Source organism: Alosa pseudoharengus, unplaced genomic scaffold (assembly GCF_046254945.1).
Source record: "Alosa pseudoharengus isolate Yale_2024_CS ecotype anadromous, Long Island Sound unplaced genomic scaffold, YU_APseudo_1.1 YU_APseudo_1.1_scf_5, whole genome shotgun sequence".
Lineage (NCBI taxonomy): Eukaryota > Metazoa > Chordata > Actinopteri > Clupeiformes > Clupeidae > Alosa > Alosa pseudoharengus.
Genome location: NW_027468837.1, coordinates 29,843,959 through 29,867,663, shown reverse-complemented (window position 1 = coordinate 29,867,663; position 23,705 = coordinate 29,843,959). Strand labels below are relative to the sequence as shown.

Here is a 23,705-nt window from a genome sequence, read left to right as displayed (position 1 = left end):
CTACCTCCTCAGAATTTTGTTTGGTGTTCCTTGAAGAAAAAGACACATCCTGTGATAGGGCTTGGGAATTTTCTGGCCAGAACTGAGATCCCAGTAGAAACTGTGAATCTGTTAAGCTTGAGTAATCACTGCTGGTTCCACTCTTACTGGACAACTTGGATCCTCTGATATGACAAAAAGGCTTCATCTTTATACATTGCTTGCAATAACATATTAACCATATACAGTAATGTTAACTTTAAGTCTTAATTTGATTAGGTATATATGTGTGGTAGGACGCTAGGACCATTTTTAAGTTACTTGCCCAGATCCAAACGGTATGTTTAAAATTTCCTTTATGTTCCAAGTGTTGGTCTTCATGGTTCTTTCCCTTTGTAAAAACAAAAGTCATAACAACACCATTAAAACTGATAAATGAAACTTAACCCAAACAACATGCCCAAAACAGTGATCAAACTGTTAACCAGATAATGTTAGCCAACCTAACGTTAACTTTAGGTAACACTAGTAGAAGCTAACAGTACACTAGCACTATCTGATTGTAACTGTAATATTAGGTTATAACTCTTACCTTAAACGACGTTGATAATCATCGACATTTATCTACCCTGGACTTTTTCGGATGTAAATTGTGACTAATTACTGAACTGGTTTTAAACTACAGCATAAGCTAAATAGTGGCGATGAAGACGATCTAACTTGGGCTACGTGTAGGCCTAGTGCTACAACAGTTACGTTAAAGTTAGGCCATGGGGAAACCACGGCTCGAGCCCAGCGCACGTGCTGTCTTATCAGTGTAAGCACGAGAAACGTCCCATAATTGTTTATTAGGTGAACCTGGCACCTATTTTGATTTAATTAAGGTTTTGCTAGGCAACTTTCCACACCTTTCTCCACCTGCCGCTGTTTGTGATCATTGTCATTCAATGGAATGTGCATGAAACTCCGTAACAAAATGTGTAGCAATTTAATATCATAATATTTAACTTAATAGGTATGGGCATATTTGGGAGCTGAGTATAACGTTTATACAAACCTTTGCACAGGCGTACGTTCAGACTGGACAAGATAATCTTTCGCTGACCGATAATGCACAGCATTGTCCGGCCTAAAAACAGATGTTACCTACATCGAATCAAAGAGAAGTAACTTCTATACTCTTTGATCGAATTCTGAAGCCTGTCGAATTTTGTGAGTCTGGCGCTGATGCATTTAATAGGCCTACTGTCAAAATGTTACCCCACTGTCACACTTCTTGCAGAATTTGTTAGCTCATTGTGTCAAAACTCACAGCCAAATACGATTTAGAGATACACAAATTACATCTATGCCAAAATGAAACTCTGCAATCAAAACTCAACAATCCTTTTTACAAATATAATTATTGTAACAAAACCATTATAGGCCTACTACACACCTTGAATTATCCTGTACGTCTACGTAGAGTCTTGATAACTACATTTTGGTACAAAAGGAATTAAACACGCCAAATCGTCCTACACCTAATGGGTAAATAATCAATAAACAGCTAATTCTAAAAATGCTTCAGTTCTCCAAGTGGGTGAGGGCAGTGTGCAGTACTGTGGTGATGCCATCTTCTGAATATGTTTTTTTTTTCTGTAAGCAAAATTATAAAGGTCCTGGTATATTACACGTGAAGTATTTTACAAGCCTCTCACAGCATCATCAGTCAAATATACAATAAGGTTCCATGAATAAGGAACAGTTAGTGTAGTGCAGGGGTCAATTATTCTAGCAGATGAGATAGATGTCACCCGCTAATACAAATTTAATTTGGTTCCAAAACGCTATATCCACCATTTTAACGAACTTGTATAAATCTTCTTTTTTTTTTCCAAGTAATTATTTGAGTAGAACTGTAATTGGGTAGGCCTATTGTTAGGCTATTTGATATACTGTATCTTTACTCAATCAAAACAACACAACTGCAATTAGACTGATATGACCTGAAATACACAATTAAATAGCATGACTGAATTGTTTAAAAAAAAGAAAGAAAAAAAAGCATGTTGGAACCAATCCAGAGACCAAACTCTTCGTAGTCTGAGAGACCGCGAGACTTGGCGGATATGCCCTTCTCGTTGACCACACATAACAGGAAGTATTTCTGTCTTGCATGTGAGGCAGTGTTCACGCTATCAAGACGATATCGAGCAAGTAGCAAGGTAAGTACGCTTTTTACAAATTGTGTATCAAGTGTATCTCACCAACCATGTAGAATTATCATCGATACCTAGTGAGGAACGTAAATGGCTAAGAATTGATAACTATCTAGCAGCTATCGCTGTTTACGTCCTGCAGCTGACCTACTTATGAAATGGCTAGTTTCTGTGTCGTCAACACTAGCTTACTGCAATAACCCATGACTGAAAAGGGATGTGTACTTTCGTATGGTCATATTCAGTCTAAGTAAAAACTGTATCATGGACCATGATTTCAAAGTAGTTACCTTTTAAATGGCTGTTGCAACTGTGATAAATGTAACGTCCGCTATCTAACGTTAGCAGTTCGCTAAAATATGCTATCAGCTAGCACAGCTAATGTTATCTTTAACTATTGCTTAGCGATTGGTGTTTAACGTTACTTAATGTAATCAAATTAGCAGGAATTTTCTAAAAGTGTTTTGCAAATCAGTCGACTTTAACAGTAATATTAACGTAGCTGCTAAACATACGTTAACATATTTCTTTGTTAGCTTTTGTTAGGAATCGAAAGCTATGGCGTAATGTGTAACTTAACTTGCCTATCTTTTGCATGATGAGAGCAGAAGAAAAACGAAACCGAAAAAAAAAAAAATTGTGTGGGAAAAATGACAAATCGTATGTAAAAACTTAAATTAAACCATCTGAATAAATATGGGATTTGTCATGTAAAGTCGAGTTCAATAACTCAGAGCTAACGTTACTTGCAGAAGGGGCAAAGCCACAATAACGCCATGGCAACACGTTACTGAATATACAATAAGCAAACAGTTAGATCTTAATGTACCATGCAATGTGGATTACTCTAGATAGGTTTTAAATATACCCTGTCTCTCCCTTCCACACAGAATGGAGAAAACAGGAAATCCTTCAAAGAAGTTCAAGAATGCCTCCGGTGCTCCAGTTAAGGTAGGCCCAGGCTAGGCTATGGGTCTGGGTAGGCCCATTCCCTTCTGCTTCAGCTGCTGTCCTTGATTTGGATTTGAAACTTGTAGCCTGCCATGGAGCGGCCATGGAGCGGCACTCTGAATTCCCTAAGGTGAAAACTATCAGAACATCAGCCGTTTTCCACAGCTGGTGTTTCAGCAGACTAATGTGACACAGTAGGTTGTCACACTGACTCTGGAACTAGCGTTGATGGATATTATTTTCACTCACGTAGGTTATAGATGGCAGTACAATTAAGCAGCAGAAGCACAGTAGCTGTATAGAACTAGACCCTTTCAACAATAAAAACAAAAACAATGCTTGAACGTTCTATTTGGTTCCCAATCTACTTCCTCTGCATTAAGATAACATATGGAATGTTAAAACGAAAGCCTTGTGGGGCCAACTATGATGCTGATAATGGAACTCTCTTGAAAGGGTCTATAGGTTAGCTACATACGATCAAATCAGTCATCAGTATTCAATCAACTCTTGGTCTCAGTTACCAGTGTCAAGGAGGATTTTTCCTCCTTTGCGTTATCTCAACCAGCGGAAAATGTGGGCTCTGTTGCCATAGGCCATATCATTTTGTAATTAATGACCATGGTCTGGTAGTCAGAGTGGCTGGCTGTCATAATCAATGGAGACTTGATTCTCCTTAGCCCTTACTTATTAAGTCTAAGGGCGTCTTCTTGCTGCTGTGTGCTCAGTTTGTCTTTGTGCCTCTGGGTACAGGGAACTAAAGACTGGTAAGTTCTTATTTGACCCCATAGAGGGCACTCTACCATTTTGTATTAGCTTTCTACTCAAGATTTCAAAATCCTTTAAAAAAATATATAGACCAATAATTTTGTTGGGCACTAGGTGTGTGTCTTACACAGACCATTGGTTGTGATTTGCACCATGTGTACCAGTGCCTCTTAGTGAGAGCATGGCTCTTTCTCTACATCAGAGGAGAGAGGAGGTGACAAGGTTCTTGTCCTCCCATCTCTCTGTGTCTAACACCTGTGTGTCTGTATGTGTGTCTCTCTTTGACCTTTTGGGTGACTGACAGAAACGCCAGCAACGCTTCAGTTCGGAGATAGGTAAGTCCTGTCCTGTCCTCTGAACACAGTTGTGCTTCTGAGGGATAAACTAACTGACCTTTCTTACCCTCTGGTTACCTTCAATAGAGGTCATCAGAGCAGTCCCTACACCCCCCTGCACAGTCTTTCTCAAAGGTTACTGTGCCAACTGGGGCGTCATGTCTGAGGGAGCCTTGGTCTGGACTTGGGGGTGGGGGCTGGCTGGATGTGTAGGCGGAGTTGTGGGTGTTACTGACAAGACTGATGCCATGCTCTGTGTGCCATTCAAGTTACGGGAAGCAAGTTGTGCTGGTAACAGACTGTTGGCATTGTCAGTGTATGGGTGAGATGCAGCGCTAGGCCCTTGATGATTGGTCATCGGTTGTGCCTGGCACTTGGAGTGTAATGGTGGACGAATAATGCCCTGCAGGCTTGACCCCACTCTGTACTCCATTGCCTTTTTCTATGGTGTTGTGGTATCAGTAACTGGCACCAGTCAGTCATCAGTCAGCATCTTGGTAGGGTAATGTAGGCAAACAGCCTTCTTGTTTCTTGTTTACATGCATCAAAAGGGTGCTTACAATAACAACCATTGCTGGACCACTGTCTCACAACACGTGGTTTCTCAACAACATCTTTTTCCTCAGCACAGTAGCTTTGCGGTACTTAAACATCCCTCTCGACGCCTTAACAGACATGCTAGCAACAGGCGCTAACACCCTTGGGCTTTAGCTTCTTTGCTAGCACACCTGCCTTCCAGTCTAAGGTATTGCAATTGCGCAGCTTTGAGCTTGGGCAAGCGCAGTCGAAACACGCCGCAGGTTACATCCGTAAGGAGCTATGCCTATCAGCCAGGTCCAAATGTGTGGTTTTGGCCATATGTACTAATGGGGCCTTCGAACCTCATACTAAGTGCTCTGTCTTTGAGCGAGATCCGCAGGGAGTTGTAGCAGGTTGGCTGACCACAAGTGGGCTCTTCCTTAGCCAATACGAAATGCCCAAATTCGCAAATGAGTTCCCTTTGATGATACATGATGCACTTGAGGGAAATCTACACAGGAGCCTAGAGTTGTGCAAGTGCACCAATCCATTTGTTCCCTAAAAAAAGTGCCTATCAAATGCTATTTATTTCTAGGGCATTGATTAATTTTTTCATTCACTCACCACCCCCAGTAACAACAGTTCACTATCAGGGTGGGACTTCTCCCATTCTTAGACTGTGTGTGCCTCAGAGTTTGTAGGCACTTGCATGGGCAAATAGACTCAATGACCAGAAGAGTATACTCTTCATAGGCCAGTCCAGGCAAATATAAACTAAGTATTTTCTCCCTCAAAACCTTACATTTGTAATTTTCAAGAGGTTCTGAGTGAGCAAAAACAACATGCACTCAACATATGTGCATTTTCTTATGTCTAGCCATGTCTAGTTCCGTGCACATTTTGAAACGGAGTATTCCCCCAGAGTCCAGGCCAGCTGAAGGTTTCCCTCGGCTCAGATCCAAGCCCAAAGACGTAACATGATGGCGCCCTCACTTCTGGCTAGCGTCCCTCAGCTCTCGTCAAGGGCTCTTTGACATCAGAATGCATTATGTAGCGTTACGAAAATAACGCTATCCCAAGATATTACTTCAGTGTGTGTGTGAGAGAGAGAGAGGGATTAGAGAGTGATTTCCAAGCATGTGAGGGCTCATTTTGTGTATACACATTTGTACCCATCTCCAGTGTTCACCGCAAAGAATGGCAGCATCCAGACCATTCCCTCTCTGCAGAAGAAACTGGCTGACGTGACTGGAGAGTGCCTTGTTGGTGAGTCCACATTCCACTATTCTGTTCACAGTGAGCTTCAGTGTCCCAGCTATGATCGGGATCGGTATTCTGATTTTGTGTTTGTGCATGTAAGCATCTTATCCCAATTTCAGAACTGTGGATAAGCCCTTATTCTAGTTTTGAGAAATTATTTGAAATAATTTGAGAAAAGGTATGCTAGCTCAGTGTTTTTCAACCACTGTGCCGGGGCACACTAGTGTGCCGTGAGAGATCATCAGGTGTGCCGCAGAAAATTACCCAAATGTCACTCACTGGTCCAGAAAAGCAACTGTTGCATCAAATAATTTATAACCACATGCTCTCATTGATTGTATGATTGCACTATTTGTGGTATGCAGGCATTGTACAATGGGGGCCCCATATCCAGTATTCACAGAATCATCACATATCCAGTTCATAACAACAATTAAATTAGATATAGTCACCTACAAATGAAACAGAGGGCTCTTGTTTTATTGAGCAGGTCCTGCATAGAAGCCATAATAAGGCCATATCTGTGTATTATTTGAAATTTTAGGCTATGGTATGTTTATTTTTTCTTCACACAGGGTGTTAGTGTGCCGTGGGACATTTTAAGTGTCAAAAACAGGATGCTCTTTCATGTAGACACCATATCCAGGTTTCTTATGCAAACGTGCCTGTGTGTTGAAACACACATTATACCACTGCTTGGTTGAATTTCCTATTCGGTTGTTAAGTCCGACGTCATGGGCCAAACAGCTTTTTCGTTAAAAAAACGTGTACTAGCGCAGCCAGCCAGCCTGTTTTCGCAACTTGTAAACCTTCACCATCACCTCCGTTTTAGTGAGAATAAAACAAAATCTTCAAAAACTCTAAGAACGTCAATTATTTTTTGTAAATCGCACGCCTATGAAGTACCTCCAGTTATTCGGCCGTATCACACTTGTATATTAATTCACTTAACTTGAAGTTCAATCAAAGCTATAAAATGGTGATTTGACAGACGAGGTGGCTTTTAGCTTAAGAACATGGCAGTAGGCTATGTAAAATAGCTATTTCTCAAAGGGAAGGTTCATCAGAATCCTGGGATGTGCCTGACGAGAGAGATGGAACTAACGACTGGCTTTTGGCCATAGACAGCCCATTTAAAACTAGTAATGGCAGCTTGCCCTGCAAGTTGATATTAGTTGATACATGGTGGAAAATAGTTCTACAGACTAGAGCATTTTGGTGATTTAAAGAGTTTAAATTAGAACATCAGATGAACGATCGCATGTGGCAACAGTGGTATAAGCAGGTTAATGGATTTCACAGCGTTCGGTAAACAGAAATGAATGTACTTACGAGGTGTAACGGCCCCTCCACTGCTGTGTTGAGCTCGCATTACCACCTCGAACTGCATTCATTTCTGTTAACCGAACGCCATGCCGTCCATTATCCCTTTCTTATAAAAATGTCAACCAAAGTATATGTTCAATGGTTTTAGTTTCCGACTCTTAATCTGTGTTCTCTCTCGTGTGTGTGTGTGTGTGTGTGTGTGTGTGTGTAGGTCTGCAGTATGTGTGGGAGTACAGGAGCCCCAGTAAGTCTGTGCCTCCCCACTACCAGTGTCGCCTGTGTAAGGTGGCGAAGCTTCAGTCCGAGATACTGCGGCACATCCAGGGATGGAAACACTTCTTCAAATACCTGGTGAGAGCCTGGAATGGTAGACAGCAGGCACGGTGTAAACTGTGCTAAGAGTTTACAGATTTCCCTATCTGAGAAAATCAGATTCAGCATTCAGTATTTTATCAAGATAACAAAGAAAGGTCCATGCTGTGGCCTCACCCAGGGCCAGGAAGCAAACTGTGATGCAAATAAGGCCAAGCAATTGTAGTATCAGTGTGGGGGTAGGCCACTGAGAACCACCCCAGGCAAAGGGGATTATCAATTATCATACAGAACAACAATAAGGGTGCCAAACCTGTTTGTTTTAGAAGCCTAATAGTTTGAGAAGCTCTTGTTTCAGTATGCACCGTCTGTCCCCTGAGTGTGTTTAAGGTGGTTTGTTACTGGAATAAAGGCTGAATGCTGCATCAACCAAAGGAACATCCTTAATCCTATGATCACCCATATGTTTTTCTGGCACTGTCTAAACAAAATAAACCTCACTCAACCTTACTCACACATACAGTCTTGTTGTCGTCAACTAAAGCTATGTTGTCACCCACCTTTAGAAGCAGCACCACGGTGATAAAGTGACCTGTACAGAAGAAGAAGCAACAAATGATCGAGACGTGAGGAAGACGGTCAGGGATGTGGCCCTAGAGGTGGAGAAGACCGAGGGACGAGGCAAAATTAGGGTATTGCACCTCTAAGCATACCACACACACACACACATTAGCTCTTAAGTTGGACTATCTTCTCTGCTAGTTTGCTGCTGGGCAGATGACCACTGTTTCCTCCTGTTAAAAGTTTTTTTCACTGCCACTTCTGGTTTGGGACAACTCGGTGAAACGCATTGGACATTCCAATGAAGCTCATTTTGAATTTGTTAATGGTAATTAAAATAAGAAATTATACATCTCTTTCTCTCTCAGGTTGTGCTGAAGGAGCCAAGTGAGGTGCCAGTCTTCCAGGGCATGAGTAAGTCATACATACATAAATACCTACCGTATTTTCCAGACTATAATGGCTCCCACACACAACTGTGTGTGGTGCAGTGCTGGAGACGCATCCCGTCCACTTTACATGGGATTACATCATCGGTTGCCGAACTGAATTGTGTGTCCGTTGCGTCGCGTTGCTCCTATCGCTTGCGTCGAAGTTCCACTTTTATTGCACCGATGACGACAACAGAAGGCAGCCAATTACAGTTATACTTCAAGTCATTTGCATAGCTAAGGTCTGGAACACCCACTGGCATGCGTTGACGGAACGCAACTGTGTGTGGGAGCCGTAAGTCACACTTTTTTTCATAGTTTGGCTGACTTGTTAAATTATATATAGATATACATGTTGTTAAATGTTAATTCCTGCTGTTTGACATGAATCTCTGCATGAACCAAGGTAACATTACCGTCTACAGCCACGAGAGGGCGCTCTAGGCTTGTGACTCGCTGGCTTATGTTAATTTGGCCTATTCAGCTTCCCAGGCACTTCCAGTGTTCAACCAGAGCCCGTCTATCTCTGGTTCAACACAGTCAACCGCTAGTATTTCGCTAATCGCTAGCATCTAGCTAACAAATTACACAGCAAAGGAAAGCGGCAGTTCAAATGAGGGTAGGCAAACAAACGTGTAGTTATCATAGGAATATTCCACATCTGGCAGAAAGGAGACATTATCACAACAAACTGTGCAACCAGGAACTGACATTTAATTTCCTTTTCACCAAGGTAACCAACATCAAGCTGGCTAAATAGTGCAGCTGAATAACTGTTACGTTAACATACCTACAGGCCACCTAGTCTGTATGCTATTGTGTAGTTGAAGAACTTGCCTTTCAAGATTAATGTCTGTTCTTGGTCGTTGATTTTGTGAAATAAATTTCTAAATAAATGCGGCTTATAGTCCGGTGTGACTTATATGTTTTTTCCTCTTCATGACGCTTTTTTTTGACTGGGCAACTTATAGTCCGGAAAATACCATACATACATACATACATACATTACATACATTACATACATACATACATAACATACATACATACATAACATAACAACATACATAACATAACAACATACATACATAACATACATACATTACATACATAAATACATACATAACATAACATACATAACATACATAACATACATTACATACATACATTACATACATACATACATTACATACATACATAACATGCATAACATACATACATAACATACCATACATACCATACATGATGCAGAAGATTAAGGGTGTGTGTGTGTCTGTCCGTCCAGATTCTGCCAAACCCAAGCTTTTCAAGAGCCCAATAGGAGCAGGTCCAGGAGGCCACAGAGCAGGACTGGGCCCCCGACCCCAACCAGGTAAGGCAACCGGGGCTGTCTGTCGGCTATAGAATACGCATCACAACAGAGGGATTATGATTCAATATCTTGCAGTATACTGTAGGGCAATTCCATGGAAAATTATGTTTTTTGTAACATCCATAACGCCAATAAAATGTGATTGTATGGTATGATGTAAATAATTACATGAAATTTGAGCATTTGCTATTTTTGGCTGAAGAATGTACATGAGAAAAAAATGCACAAAAAAGGAATGTTACCATTCACATCCTACAAATGCCAAGGCATTTCACTGGCGTTTATTATGGATGTGACAAAAAGTTAATTTTCTGTGGAATTGCCCTGTAGCACTATAAGCAAGGCAACCTATGCCCCAGTTACCTTACTGCTCTGGGCTGGGGTCAAGAAATTAATGTTGTGTAGCGTAAACCACCTCACTCCTGTGTAGTGAACTTACCACAAAACATTTTTAAAAGGTTACAGGCAGAACGATGGGATCTGCATTTGCGTGCATCACAGTCTCTTTATGCAGCATCTGACATACTTTTTGTGAATTCTGAGCAAATTAATGCATATTTGCCGGTATCAGTCAACTGACATTGCGTTGCAGCTGCAAGTGGCCCATTTACTGAATACATTGTTTTATGAGCTAAAAAGCTACTTTTTGTCAGAGGGAAACCAGTTGAGAACTTTGCTTTGGGAAGCCTAAGTTTGCTTTGTTTCAGGGTCAGGTGAGGTGGTGAAGGCAAAACCGAAGCTTTCCAGAACCTTGTGTTAACTAGCCTGTTGCAAACTATTTTGCAATTTTGAGGAACAGATTCTTCCAGAGACCAGATACTCTCCTCAAAATGGTTGTCAATACATCTCAACTCTGCTAATTCATCTCATCCCTGACTGTCTCTCTCAGGTCTGTATGGGTACGGCGACTTCCCGTCTGGTGGAGGCATGCCTGATTTTGCCGTGCGTGACGGGCTTGATAGGCGTGACCTGGCAGATATGCGCGGCATGCGGGACTTCCGAGACACGCTTGACCTGCACATGAGTCCGCGGGGGTCGGACATGGGCATGCGGCGGTACTCGGCCGGCGGCACTATGCAACCAACGTCTGATTGCTTTGGCATGCGGGTGCCCGGCGAGGGTTTGGACAGGTCCTCCTACATAAACGACTTCCGTGGCGGCCAGGGCACTGATCTCAGCGACCCCATGATGAGGACCGGCATGAAGGAGGGGAACAGTATTCCCGCCACGCTGCTCAAATACCTGGTATGTGCACGCTCACACCCACGCTCACATCATACTCACTATCTCTAATCTTGTAATCTTGCAGCATTGGAGCTACATTGCTCAAATATTTAATGACCATGCAGTCTAGATCACAGCACCATACCTAATTACTCCAGCAGGGGGTGCCAAAGTAGATATAATGAAGGCAAAAATTCACATGCTTAACTACAGTACCAGGATGTGCTATAATTCCTCGGAAACATGACCATTCAGCTGACCACACTGCGGTTTGCCAATCATCTGTATACAGTGTGTGATGTTCTCCCTTAGTTTTCTGAGTATAGAAATCACTGCTAAGTAGAACTGAACGTAATCGGATAACTTGGCTGTGCTAATGCTCTTTGTGTTGGATGTGTGTCGTAGGACTCGTTCCGTATCGAGAGTGAGAGCGATGCCCAGATCGTTCTGAAGGTTACTCAGAAGCTCACAGATGTACTGATGGAGTATCGGCTCCGTAGTATGTCACCAGTAAGTAACTTGTAACTAGTAACTTGACAGACAGTGTGTGTGTGTGTGTGTGTGTGTCTAATTATTGTAATGGGACTATGGGGGAGTTACTGGCGTCAACCTCAAGACTGGAGCAATGAAGAGACTGCAAGTTTCCATGTTTGCTCTTCTCCCCCTCAGGGCAAAACCACACCGCCGTCCCTTGGGCCGATGAGCTACACCAACAGCAGTGACCGTTACTCCAGCGGCATGGGCGGTAAGACACATTTTTGCTTAGAGACATGCATGCATTTGCAAACTTGTAAATGTCACATAAGCATGCATATCCACCCACACATACTCCTCAATGCATTCGTATTGTCACAGTGACGGTTTATTTATTTAAACCTTTTCCTTTCTCTGTTCTCCTAAGGCCCTTCAAGATATTACAACTGAGGAGCTGAGGAGGTTGTGGGTACCAGACCAAGAGTGGTTCATCCCTCAAGTTCTCCACTGATGCAACTGCCTGCTGCTGATAGGCTCAGTCTGTTGGACCAAACATTGTGTTGATAGTTATACTTTACATGTAAATGTCTGGAAAAATCAGCCTTCCTTTAGTTTGAATTATTGCGAGTGAGTGTTTGAGAGAGAAGGGTGGTATTGGAAATATTTTTGTTGCAAAATATGAGAGAACCTCCATTATTTTGGAACAGTGTCTTGTGTGCATGGTCAAGTTTTCTACTTTGCAGAATAAAAGTTTAAGCTCAGCTTTCAGTTTACCCTCTCTGTGATTCTTCTTGAGTCTCTTGTGCTTTATCAACACAACCGCTCACAAACTTCACCAGGGGAAACGCACCCCAGGTCGGGCAACCTGAAGGGAAAGCTACTGTAATAGATCTGTCTAGAGGATCTAGAAGTTAATTACGCCATCCTTTTGTCTTTTGAATAACTGCAGGTACTAGATTGATCAAAATCATATAATTGTGAAGACTACTACAAGACAAGGATTTTTTGATTGGCTGTTGAATCACCACTGAATTTAGAAACAAAGTTAAGTCAAAAAAGGGGTGTCAAATATTTTCTTCAGCTAAATCGGACAAAACAGAGATCCTTATGATAAGGATCAGTACATGGCAAAACAAATTCTGCATTCTACAGGTTCCCTAGATTGTATCAAACCTGTCACAAAGAATCTTAGATTACTGTCAAACTAGACGCTAAGTTTAGAGCAAAACATCACAAATCTTGTACAATCATGTTTCATCAACTTAGAAATATTTCCGAAATAACATCTCTCGTATTTAAAAACAGACACAGACTTTTTTGCATGCCTTTTATCACATCACACCTGAATATCGACCAAATTTGTGAATTAAAGTCCAAATCAGTTTCAGGACAGAAAATCGTGATGAATGCTTGGTCAGGGTATTCAGTGTCATACTGCTTAATGTGTGTGTGTGTGTGTGTGTGTGTTTCTGGTTTCTGGTGACCTAGACACTTTAGGCTGTCCCACTGAAATTGTGGAGCGCCTGAGAGATCGCCCACACTCTTTCTGTGCCCTTCCCACAAGTCAGCATTTATGCAGACTTTACCCAAGGGAATTATCAACAGTTGATGGCTTTGTGGTGTGAGTGCAGTTAAAGCACGCACATCCTATATTTGAAACTGGGAGCAGGACTAAAGGCAAAACAAGTAACAAGTATGTGATGTGAAACACCGGGTTACCCAAAGGGAGGCTAGAAGCTTGGGGGGAAAAAACATCAGTAAACAACTGCAATAAAACGTAAACTTGTTTATGACATGTTTTTAGTGTTGTCAATTTAACAACATGTCTCGGGTGCTGTCCCTTTCCTGTTCTGGCATTTTTAACCCTTGCAGCCTCTCAAATTCAATCTTTTATCAACTGATGTCAGAGAATTCAAGGCTTCGCCGTCGATTCGACGCAGAAGCATAAAATAGGCGTTAGACCTTAGAGGGGACATCGAGATTCAGCTAACCTGATTTCCTCAGGTTTTAGAGAGGCTTAAACAGGAGTGATGTGCTCACACCTCTTAGTTTAGTTAAAAGCCTGGTAGCTGAGTTCTGAACAGTCTGAAGTCAATGTATGGATTTGTAGTTTAGGCAGGTAAAAAGACTTCCAGGAAATCCAGGTGTGATGTGATAAAGGCATGCAAAAAAGTCTCTGTGTTTTTAAGCAATACGAGAGATTTTATTTTGGAAATATTTCTAAGATCGTACAAGATTTGTGATGTTTTTCTCTAAACTTAGCATCTAGTTTGACAGTAATCTAAGATACTTTGTGACAGGTTTGATGCAATCTAGGGAACCCATAGAATGCGGAATTTGTTTTGCCATGTACTGGAACCTTATCATAAGATTGTCAGATTTAGCTGTAGAAAATCTTTGACAACCCTTTTTTGACCTCTCAATGGTAGTCGTTAAGTGAATACAGCGTCAGCGTACAGTGTCTGAGGATCTAACAGGAAGGTCATTCTGCATAGAAATGAAAAGATGCAAATACAAATAGAATTGGTCCCAAAACTGACCTCTATGGTACACCACATAAAATGAAGATACTTATTTATTCACAAAGACACAAAACCTCCTGTTTACAGATATGATGAAAACTATTTTAATGCCGTACCAGATATTTCCTCCCAATGCCTCAGTCTATCGAACAGTATGTTGGGATCAATTGTGTCAAAGGCCGTACTAAGCTCTAGAAGTACAAGGACAAGGAAAATGTCAAGTGAAATAAAGGCATTTAGATGGAAGTCAGAAGCCTAGATGGACATCTGGGATTGCTGTTCCATTCAGACAGTACATGTACTGTAGCAACCATAGTGCCCAAACAAAAGCCATCAAGCAACTGCAGACCCTTGTCCTTATCATCATGTTGGAGGACTTAGATAAGGTGACCCTCTGCCTTGTATGAAGATTTGAAATTAATTCGACCAGTCTTTTTTGTTAAGGTAATACCGATGGACACACAAAGACAGACAAAATTGAGTTTTTTCCCTTTGGAATGTACTACAGTCTGTGTCACCAGGAGATGTCACCCAAGATAAGCTCTCAGCATAGGTGGACCACTGGGAGGAGTTACTCGATGTAATGGTGGGATGGGTTCAGATCATCTTGCTATCTGTATAAGGCATCACACTGCTACTCTGGAAGGTAATCTACTGTGTTTTAACACCTGCTGCAGAATAGCAGTATGTCAGATTGTATTACTGTTAACAGCAGCTGTACTTACTCATTTTGCATGCAGTTCTGTCCTGGATTTTCATATATTGCATATTTTGAGTTAGCTGTACATTGGCTGTAATTAACTGTATTTTCTATTGTAATGATTACTATGATACCCTAAACGTGTGCTATGCAGTAAATAATATTGCAAACCCAGACATGATATAGAGAAAATATAAACCACAACACATGAATGTCTTTAGATCTCAGATTTATTTATGTTTACTGATGTTCTGATCAAAAATAAACCTGGTTACAACAATGCTTCTGTTTAGATTTTGCGACAGGAGAGCCAACAGTGCCAGTAAGACAGAGGGAGGAGGGTTGTGTGTGTGGTGGTGGTAGTGGTCAGGTACTTTTGACCTAACTTCCTTTTACAGTTTCTGAGCCATTTGACATAAATGTAGTTTTCAACTTTAACAGAGAAAATTGTGCCATGTTTAGTTATCATGGGCACAAACAAATTGACTCATTTTACCACGCAACTTGTAAACAGTTAGTACCCTGAGAACGGGAGCACCAGAAATGACCACACCCCTTTGTGGGCAATGGGGGTGGGGTCAAACGATTGTACTGGCGCCGATTGTACCTCCTGACCTACCTTCTGATGGCCACTGGCTCACTTGTTATTTTGTCATGTCACTGTAAGCTGGTGACATCGGGGTCAAGATTACGTTTGGAACTTCAATGTATGCATAAAGGTTAATGGCCAGCAATGAAAGGTTTAAGGGTTGGGTTTGAGGAACTGGAGTAGTGTTAGCGAGGGAGTGTGGGTCCTTTTCAGTAACGCCTTGAACTGCTGCTGGACACCACTGAGGATTTGGTGATGGTGGCGCCACCGCTGCTCATACTGCCACCCATACCATATCCACCGCTGCTCATACCGCCACCCATACCATATCCACCACCATATCCAAAGCCGCCAGCGCTTGAGAGAGCTAGAGAGAGAGAAAGAGAGATTTAATAAAACAGTCAAACTGTCACAAAATCACATAGGCTGTTACAAATATATATCCTACTTAAAATATTTTCATATAAAATAATCCAGTAATAATTTAGAATCCATAATTCTTTTAATATCAGCCATTTCACTAGTAAGCATTAATGAGTAATGAAGTTTGTCTTACTTCCACCACTGCTCTGTTGGACATGAACGACAGCATTGGAGCCACCTGAAGTTAGCCTATGGAAAAGCACATTTTACATATTAAACTGCTGAACTAACTTAAACAACAAGGCTGGGCAGTGAATGAAAATTGAAAGCACATGCAAGTGATCTTAAGAAAATTAATCCCCTTCTCACCTATTCTCCTCTCCTTCCAGCAGCTTCCTGTAGGTGGCAATCTCAATGTCCAGCGCCAGCTTGACGTTCATGAGCTCCTGGTACTCGCGCACCTGGCGTGCCATGTCCTGCTTGGCGCGCTGGAGGGCATCCTCCAGGTCCTTGATGCGGTTACGGGCATCTTTCACTGCCAGCTCCCCACGCTCCTCAGCCTCTGCGATTTGTGCCTCAAGGTTGCCGCGCTACAATTGTAACGAGAGAAAGGGTTTGAGTTTGGAAAAGCAATTAAATGATTCTCCAATAGGGGGCAGTAGAAGCACATAGAGCTCATAGAGCCGTATGCGTGGAGACACAGGTCTAAAAGTAGGCTGCAGCCTCACTGTCTGGGTGGCTAGTTATGGTCTGGTAGTGATACTGATGTGATGTCTGAGTGCACATCAAGATAAGTTCTTTTGAAATTTGAATTAGATGTGCAAAAACTGTGTTTTCCTGTCCAAAACTTTTTTTTTTAGTTATGACTGCATTTTGGATCAAACACCTTATTTAATGGAGTTCTATGCCATGGTTTCAAGAGGAATGGGGTAGGATCAGTTTGGGCAGACTGTGCTCACCTGTCCCTTGACAGCATCGATTTCGTTCTGCAGACGGGCGATCATGCGGTTGATCTCGGCGATCTCTGCCTTTGTGGAGCGCAGATCGTCTCCGTATTGACCTGCTGAGGACTGCATCTCCTCGTACTGGTGGGAGGAAAGGAAAATCAAACTCACTGATAAATACCAACACAAATACCACAATTGTTGCGTGTGTGTGTGTGTGTGTGTGTGTCTGTGAGGGAGAGATAGAGAGAGGAAGAGAAAGCATAAATTTCCATACCTTCTGTTTGTACCAGGTCTCTGCCTCAGCTCTGCTGCGGTTGGCAATGTCCTCATACTGAGCGCGCACTTCAGCCACGATGGAGTCCATGTCCAGGCCCCTGCTGTTGTCCATCTCCACGACAACTGAGGTGTCCTTGATCTGTGACTGCAGCTCACGCAGCTCCTGAGGGCCGCACAAGAAGAAGAGGTCATGTTAAAGATCCACCTGTTCATCCATCCTTCTGTCTATCTAACTTTCTTACAATTTAACCAAAAAGCAAACAAACTAACTAAAAACATTCTAGTCAGCAAGAGGCAGTGGAGGTGGGCTGTGGGGTTCACAATCCAGTTAACTTACCGCCTCATAAACGGCCCTAAGGAAGTTGATTTCGTCCTGCAGGGCGTCGACCTTAGCCTCCAGCTCCACCTTGTTCATGTAGGCAGCATCGACATCCTTGGAGGTGAAAGGAGCAAGAGAGAGATGCGATTTTACAACTTTAATAAGACTTTTAGAGGTTTTAAAATGTGTTAAAAGGGTTTACATGTCAAGGTCTTACCTTCTTGAGGAGGACAAAGTCGTTCTCTGCACCTGCACGCTTGTTGATCTCATCTTCATACCTGTAAACCATCACATTAGCTTTAGCATTAGGCTACATTTAGCATTTAGCCTTACATTTAGCATGTTCATTAGCATTAACTTCAACGAGTGTGCTATAGTTATATATGCTTAACTTTGCAGTGTTTAGATTGATTTTAGCAACTCTAGGCTAACTCACTTCATCTTGAAGTCCTCCACCAGGCCCTGCATGTTCTTCAGCTCTCCCTCCAGCTTGCACTTCTCATTGCCCAGGCCATCGAGCTGGCGGCGCAGATTAGAGATGTAGGCCTCAAACATGGCGTCGATGTTGGAGCGGGTGGTGGTCTGGTCCTGCAGGAGACTCCACTTGGTCTCCAGCATCTTGTTCTGCTGCTCCAGGAAACGCACCTGAGGGGAGATTCATACATGCTTAATTAACTGCTGAGGCACTGGTATGTATTGGCTCTCTTCTGATCTTCTTAACTTGTTGAGATGATGAAATATATACAAACAGTGTGTATGAATGAACTATATATGAAATATTTGTAAGTGAATAGGCACAAAGCACATACTGTGTGCTGTGTGTGTATGAATGTGGTGTGTGTGTGTGTGTGTGTGTGTGTGTGTGTGTGTGTGTGTGTGCAAGATAGAGAGAAAGGGAAAAGGGGGTGGAGCGGAGAGGCTATGCCTGAGACGGTTTAACACAGTGAACTGAGCACTGTGCAGGTATGAATGCAGCTACTAAGTAAACTGATATCCTTTTGTGTCCACACCCTTAAGAGAATAGTCTGATAACACTGGTGTTGGTGATGATTCTACCACAGGTGAGGCAAAAACATCGCAGGAATGTGACTCAAGAACTCTTCACCTCTAGTTTGGTATGTGTGTGTGTGTGTGTGTGTGTGTGTGTGTGTGTGTGTGTGTGTGTGGTGTGTGTGTGTGTGTGTGTGTGTGTGTGTGTGTGTGTGTGTGTGTTAAGAAGCTAAGCCTCATTCATGACTGAAATATATGGCTTGTCCTTAATGAGTAATTTAGACAGGTGTGTCTCATGGTTACACACAGACACACACACTCTGTTAGGGTGTGTTCTCTGACCACACACACACAGCCCTTAGGCAGGTTTGCACCTAAGGGTGTGTCCCGTTGTCTGCCCAGAGGCAATATGGGTGTTTCTGGCATGCTGACAGTACAACGACAGAAAAAGTGTAAAGTGTATAGACAAAGTGACACACACACACACACACACACACACACACACACACACACACACTCAACCTCTCTCCACTCCACTCGACATGAGTCATAATGACTGCCAGAGCTACACCCATGTTTATACAGGCGTGTCCACTGGTCACAGGACCTGACCATAATGTTTTATGTCTACACAAGCCTAAAGCTGTGCGGCCTGCAGCAGGCATCGAGTGCTACCCAACGTACGCCAACCCTGGGCACATATGTGCTCCCATGACACCTCGCAGCACTGCGGCAGACCAGTAGTACAGTAGTACTCACACAGAAGACAATAGTAAAGGTGCACATGCACTAATACAGAGCACATGTGATATGCTGAGTGAGCTAAGACAAAGAACATAATGTCTTGTTTACACACACAGGGGGGTAGACTGCTGTCCTAGAGCTACGAGATGAGCGGGAGAGTGTGTGAGAGAGAGTGACACAGACACACACACTTTGTCAATGAATTAGGTGACATGATAAGAGTGGGACTAATTATCAGTTTGTCATTTAATGAGGCAGAATATCAGTCCTGAGAGAGAGAAAGAGAGAGAGAGAGAGAGAGAGAGAGAGAGAGAGTTTGTCAGTGACATGTGTGAGATGGAGGCGATGTGCGACACTCACCTTGTCAATGAAGGAGGCGAAGCGGTTGTTGAGGGTCTTGATCTGCTCCTTCTCCTGCGTCCTCACAGCCTGGATCGTGGGGTCGATCGAGAGGTTGAGGGGGGCCAGCAGGCTCTGGTTGACCGTCACTGCGGTGATGGGCGCTCCTGCGTAGCCGCCACCATAGCCGCCGCCGTAGCCGCCACCCATGCTGCTGCTGCTGAAGCTGTAGCTGCCGCCACCCATGCTGGCGCCGCCGAACCCGCCGCCAACGCCAGAGCCAACGCCGGAGCGGCGAACGGACACGGAGCTGACACGGGAACCGGCGGTGGGGACGATGGCCGACTGGCTGGTGAAGCTTCTCTTCGTCACGGATGGGCCGGAACGGTAGCTGGTGGTTCTGTACTCCATTGCTGCTTGTCTGTGTGTGGGTGAGCAAAAGTGTGAGAGAAGAGGAAGGCCGAAGGAGAAGGCGGAGAGCAGGCTTACTTCACAAAGGAGAGTCAAAGTCCCTCTGTGTGTATCTGCACTGCCCACGGTCGGCTTTTAAACACACCGACTAGGGGAGGGGACTCTCACACCCTCCCCCTTTTTTTGCTCTCACACACACACACACACACACACACACACACACCCTACTTGTTGGACAGGTAGTCGAGGCATTACAGGAAGTTAAAGGTACATGAGAGACACACCTTATCAAAGACCACTTGCAGAGAGAGAAAATGTTATATGGGCATTAAGATATAACAACAGCAGACCTCTGTAAAACTGCACACGTATGACTGACCAAGCAGTTCAGAAACCATCTTTTAAGGCAGCAATGCAGAAGAAGTTTATTGCCGGTATATAGAGACAGAACTGCAGAGCAGTGTCTATGTGGTGGCAAAGCACAGTAAAGCGGGTGATTCTGTGAAAATACTGTTAAAGTCCTGAAAAGCAGAGTGCCCATTTGGCCTACAGTATCGCTTGAAATATGGGGTAAAGGTGTGTGTGTGCACACAGCGATGTGGTCATTTACCGACTAGAGGATGAATATGAATATGAGTCATCTGACAATGATTTCATTGTGTTGCAAGTTGGAACACGAGCCAGACAGTTTCTCACAGATTCCCTTATGGGGACGTATAATTTCTGTCTGCGCTCCAGCTGCCTGAATCAGGCCGGAGCCGCTGGTTTCTGTGTGGAACTGAGACAGCAACCTGGAGAACAGGTGTGCACGAGAGGGGCAGAGGTCAACTTTCACTGGCCATGATGGTGTCACACCTTTCTCATGGCCAGGGGATGGGGCGTCGTCAGACAAATTTACTCAATCAAAAGAACAAAAAGCCTGCAAGCTGAAAAGGGTGTGTATGCAAGCTAATTTGTTAATTTGTGTGTGTGTGTGTTTGTGTGTGTGTATGTGTGTGTATGAGTGCGAGTGAGAGTGGGTGTGGGTGTGTATATTGGTGTGTGAGTGACAGAGAATGTTCCTGCAAGATTTTGTGTGTGTGTGTGTGTGTGTGTGTGTGTGTGTGTGTGTGTGTGTGTGTGTGTGTGTGTGTGTGTGTGTGTGTGTGTGTGGATATATATAATATATATTAGTCTATGCTTTAATGCACCAATCTACAACAACTGAATGTGGTTTATCAACTACTTGGTTTTCAGATCACTATCCTTTCTGTTTTTGTGTTCCCGGCTGCATTCCATTACCTTAACATTTTAGTTTAGTTTATTATTTTCAGTAAGGAGGTAAAATGTCACTGCATAAAGAAAAATCAGAAGCAAGAGACTTTATATTCCAATCCACAGGTGAGGTAGACTACAAATCATGAAGCAGTGCATTAAAGGTGGAGTCGACTCAAATAAGTGCCACTTATGTCTCACCTGTCGCGAGCCACGCAGTTGTGCAGGTGGAACATGGCAGCACAGGAAGAGGTCCAAAGACAAGTATAGGAGTGGGAGGTAGTGAGAGGTTTTTTTTAGAGGGTTACCAAGGTTAACAGTGCAGCAGCAAACACTCATCATGTTGGGTGGGTCCGTAATCTTCCTTAACAATGGCAGTCTCTAAAGGACTGAGGATGTTTGGCATTCTAGGAGCATGCAGCACGTATACTACAAATGATCATTACAGAAGTCTTTGCTTTTAATAAGGGCACAAAGGCATAGTTTAGATCCATTGAACATGGACATACTAGCAAGGTGGTAAAACTGATACATACATAATGCAGTGAGTGAATACACAAATCACCCAACCTTGTATAAACTATGTGATGATATTACGTTACAGGGAAAGTCTCCTGCACTAGTGGTAGCCATGGCTCTTTTGTGTTTAGCAGACTCATCAATGTTTGCGCTTAAGGTCTTACCCATGGTGTTACATTAGCTAATTCATTTTGCCATATTAGCCTATTGAATTAGCTTTAGTTAGACTTTGAAATTTGCCCAGCATTCAAATTGCTGCCCTATCTTTGCTTGACCTGCTGAAGCCATCGCTTTTTTCTCAAACATCAGAAAGGATGCAAATAATAATAATAAAAAGAAAAAGAAGAAGAATTATTGATATTTTAATTATTATTACTATTATTATTATAGAAAGGTTGCAAATGACTATAGCCACTCAATTGCTTCTGCATGCTAAGTGCATTTAAAACATTATTTTCCATCAGACCTCTGTGTGTGTGTGTGGGCGGAGGTGGGACAGGTGTTAGGGTGTGGGTGTCAGAGATGTGGATTGGATCAGATGCTTGTCATCGCCCCTATGGGACACACCCTGTTTCTCTCTCAGCGACACACATTGATGAAACTGCAATGCCACAAGGAATGCAGTTATGCAGAAGAGCCACCTCAAAATGCTGCCAGCCAGGTTTTGTGTTTACAGAACAAAGGAAGCATAAGAAACTTGTCACGGGGGCCTGAGGGAACTCATTGTCAGCAGGAGCTAAGCTAAGCAACAGGTTTGCCAAAAAAAGCCATCTGCAGAAAAGATGTTGGTATTCATCAGCTCTTGAAATAAGGGCCTCAGCTTTGGCTGGCACATTGTGTCACCCCTAGAAGAGAACATCTTGGAACACGGTAGAAACGTTTGAGAAAAAATGACGATATGGATTTTGATAGAACCACATAACGTGCCACATACACCTCTGCAGCACCTTTGGCTAAAATCTGTCAAAGGATAAATTAAGAAAGGGAAATGTTCAACATTATGGTCAGCATGGTTTGCATGTGACTGTCCTGTCTAGACATTACAGACTTACCGGTAATAACTTTTACGTTATTGGTGTAGGGGGCGCACACAATAGTCTTACACAATTTTCATACCAAGCAGCACTGTCACTGCATATCAAGAGTAAACTTTTGGAAAGATACCAAGGCACTGTATGAGATGAGAGGTGGTGTAATGTGTTCAACAGTAACACAATCAAACTCCATATAGACACCAGGTGGACTTGCAAAGCAAAGTGTAATATTGAAGTTGAGGAAATACTGAAATTAAAATGTGACTAATTGGAGGTAGGCATTTTAGGTATTTGCATTACTCATCAGAGAGTAGCAGATTTCACAACTAAACACTAACCTCAGGAGGATCAAAGCCTCTCTGACAGATGTTACTAACTTATTAATTAAAGCTTTAATTAAAAAGGCTCTAGGCAAATTCATTACAGTACCCAAGCACAGAACAGACATTGATGGTCTTTCTTTGGTTATGAAACACTACCACTACCATATGCCAGAGAAGCTTGCACTTGTTTTCTCTTTTTGTGTCTTCTCTGTTAAGGATTATTTTGAATTTGAATTTGTTTTGCCATTTTGCATTAGGCCTAGTAGTTATAACCTCTTTCAGTGAAAGTTTTTTTTAAATCTTTTTATCTCCAATCCTATCCCTGTACCAAAGACATCATATGCAAATTGTCTATTACTACAAATTGTCTACATGACTACACATTGACTACATGACATTGACTACTGCAAGTGAAGCTCAGGGTGGGTGTGCTGGGTAACTGAATTAATCAATAGGTTCCAAAACTAACCACAAATCAGATATGCTGCTACAGAGGTTACTTCAACCTTTGTTTTAAAAAGTTCTTGGCAAATTCATTACAGTGCAACTGGCCAAACATGGATTCAGATATTGTTAGTGTTACAAAACAAGAAAGCCCTGCAGCTCAAGCAAATTGAGTACAGATAGTAGCGCTCATCTGCACAATGAGAAAGATTAGCAGTTGC

The 23,705-nt window shown here is 42.7% G+C and overlaps 2 protein-coding genes across 2 annotated transcripts; one reads left to right on the top strand and one right to left on the bottom strand.

Moving 5' to 3' along the window:
* The first annotated feature begins 2,098 nt into the window (after positions 1-2,098).
* LOC143103691 (uncharacterized) lies at positions 2,099-12,483 on the top strand. Its single transcript, XM_076267476.1, has 12 exons — positions 2,099-2,186; positions 3,071-3,131; positions 4,204-4,234; positions 5,936-6,019; positions 7,551-7,690; positions 8,218-8,343; positions 8,581-8,626; positions 9,926-10,012; positions 10,902-11,257; positions 11,642-11,746; positions 11,906-11,981; positions 12,138-12,483. The coding sequence occupies exons 2-12, from the start codon at positions 3,072-3,074 to the stop codon at positions 12,158-12,160; spliced, it is 1,134 nt and encodes a 377-aa protein (XP_076123591.1). The 5' UTR covers positions 2,099-2,186; position 3,071; the 3' UTR covers positions 12,161-12,483.
* Positions 12,484-15,144: 2,661 nt separating this feature from the next.
* On the bottom strand, positions 15,145-20,028 carry LOC143104779 (intermediate filament protein ON3-like). Its single transcript, XM_076269073.1, has 9 exons — positions 19,521-20,028; positions 17,863-18,071; positions 17,644-17,704; positions 17,445-17,540; positions 17,106-17,270; positions 16,844-16,969; positions 16,254-16,474; positions 16,078-16,133; positions 15,145-15,888 (listed from the first exon to the last, which is right to left on the bottom strand). The coding sequence occupies exons 1-9, from the start codon at positions 19,908-19,910 to the stop codon at positions 15,731-15,733; spliced, it is 1,482 nt and encodes a 493-aa protein (XP_076125188.1). The 5' UTR covers positions 19,911-20,028; the 3' UTR covers positions 15,145-15,730.
* Between the last annotated feature and the right edge of the window lie 3,677 nt (positions 20,029-23,705).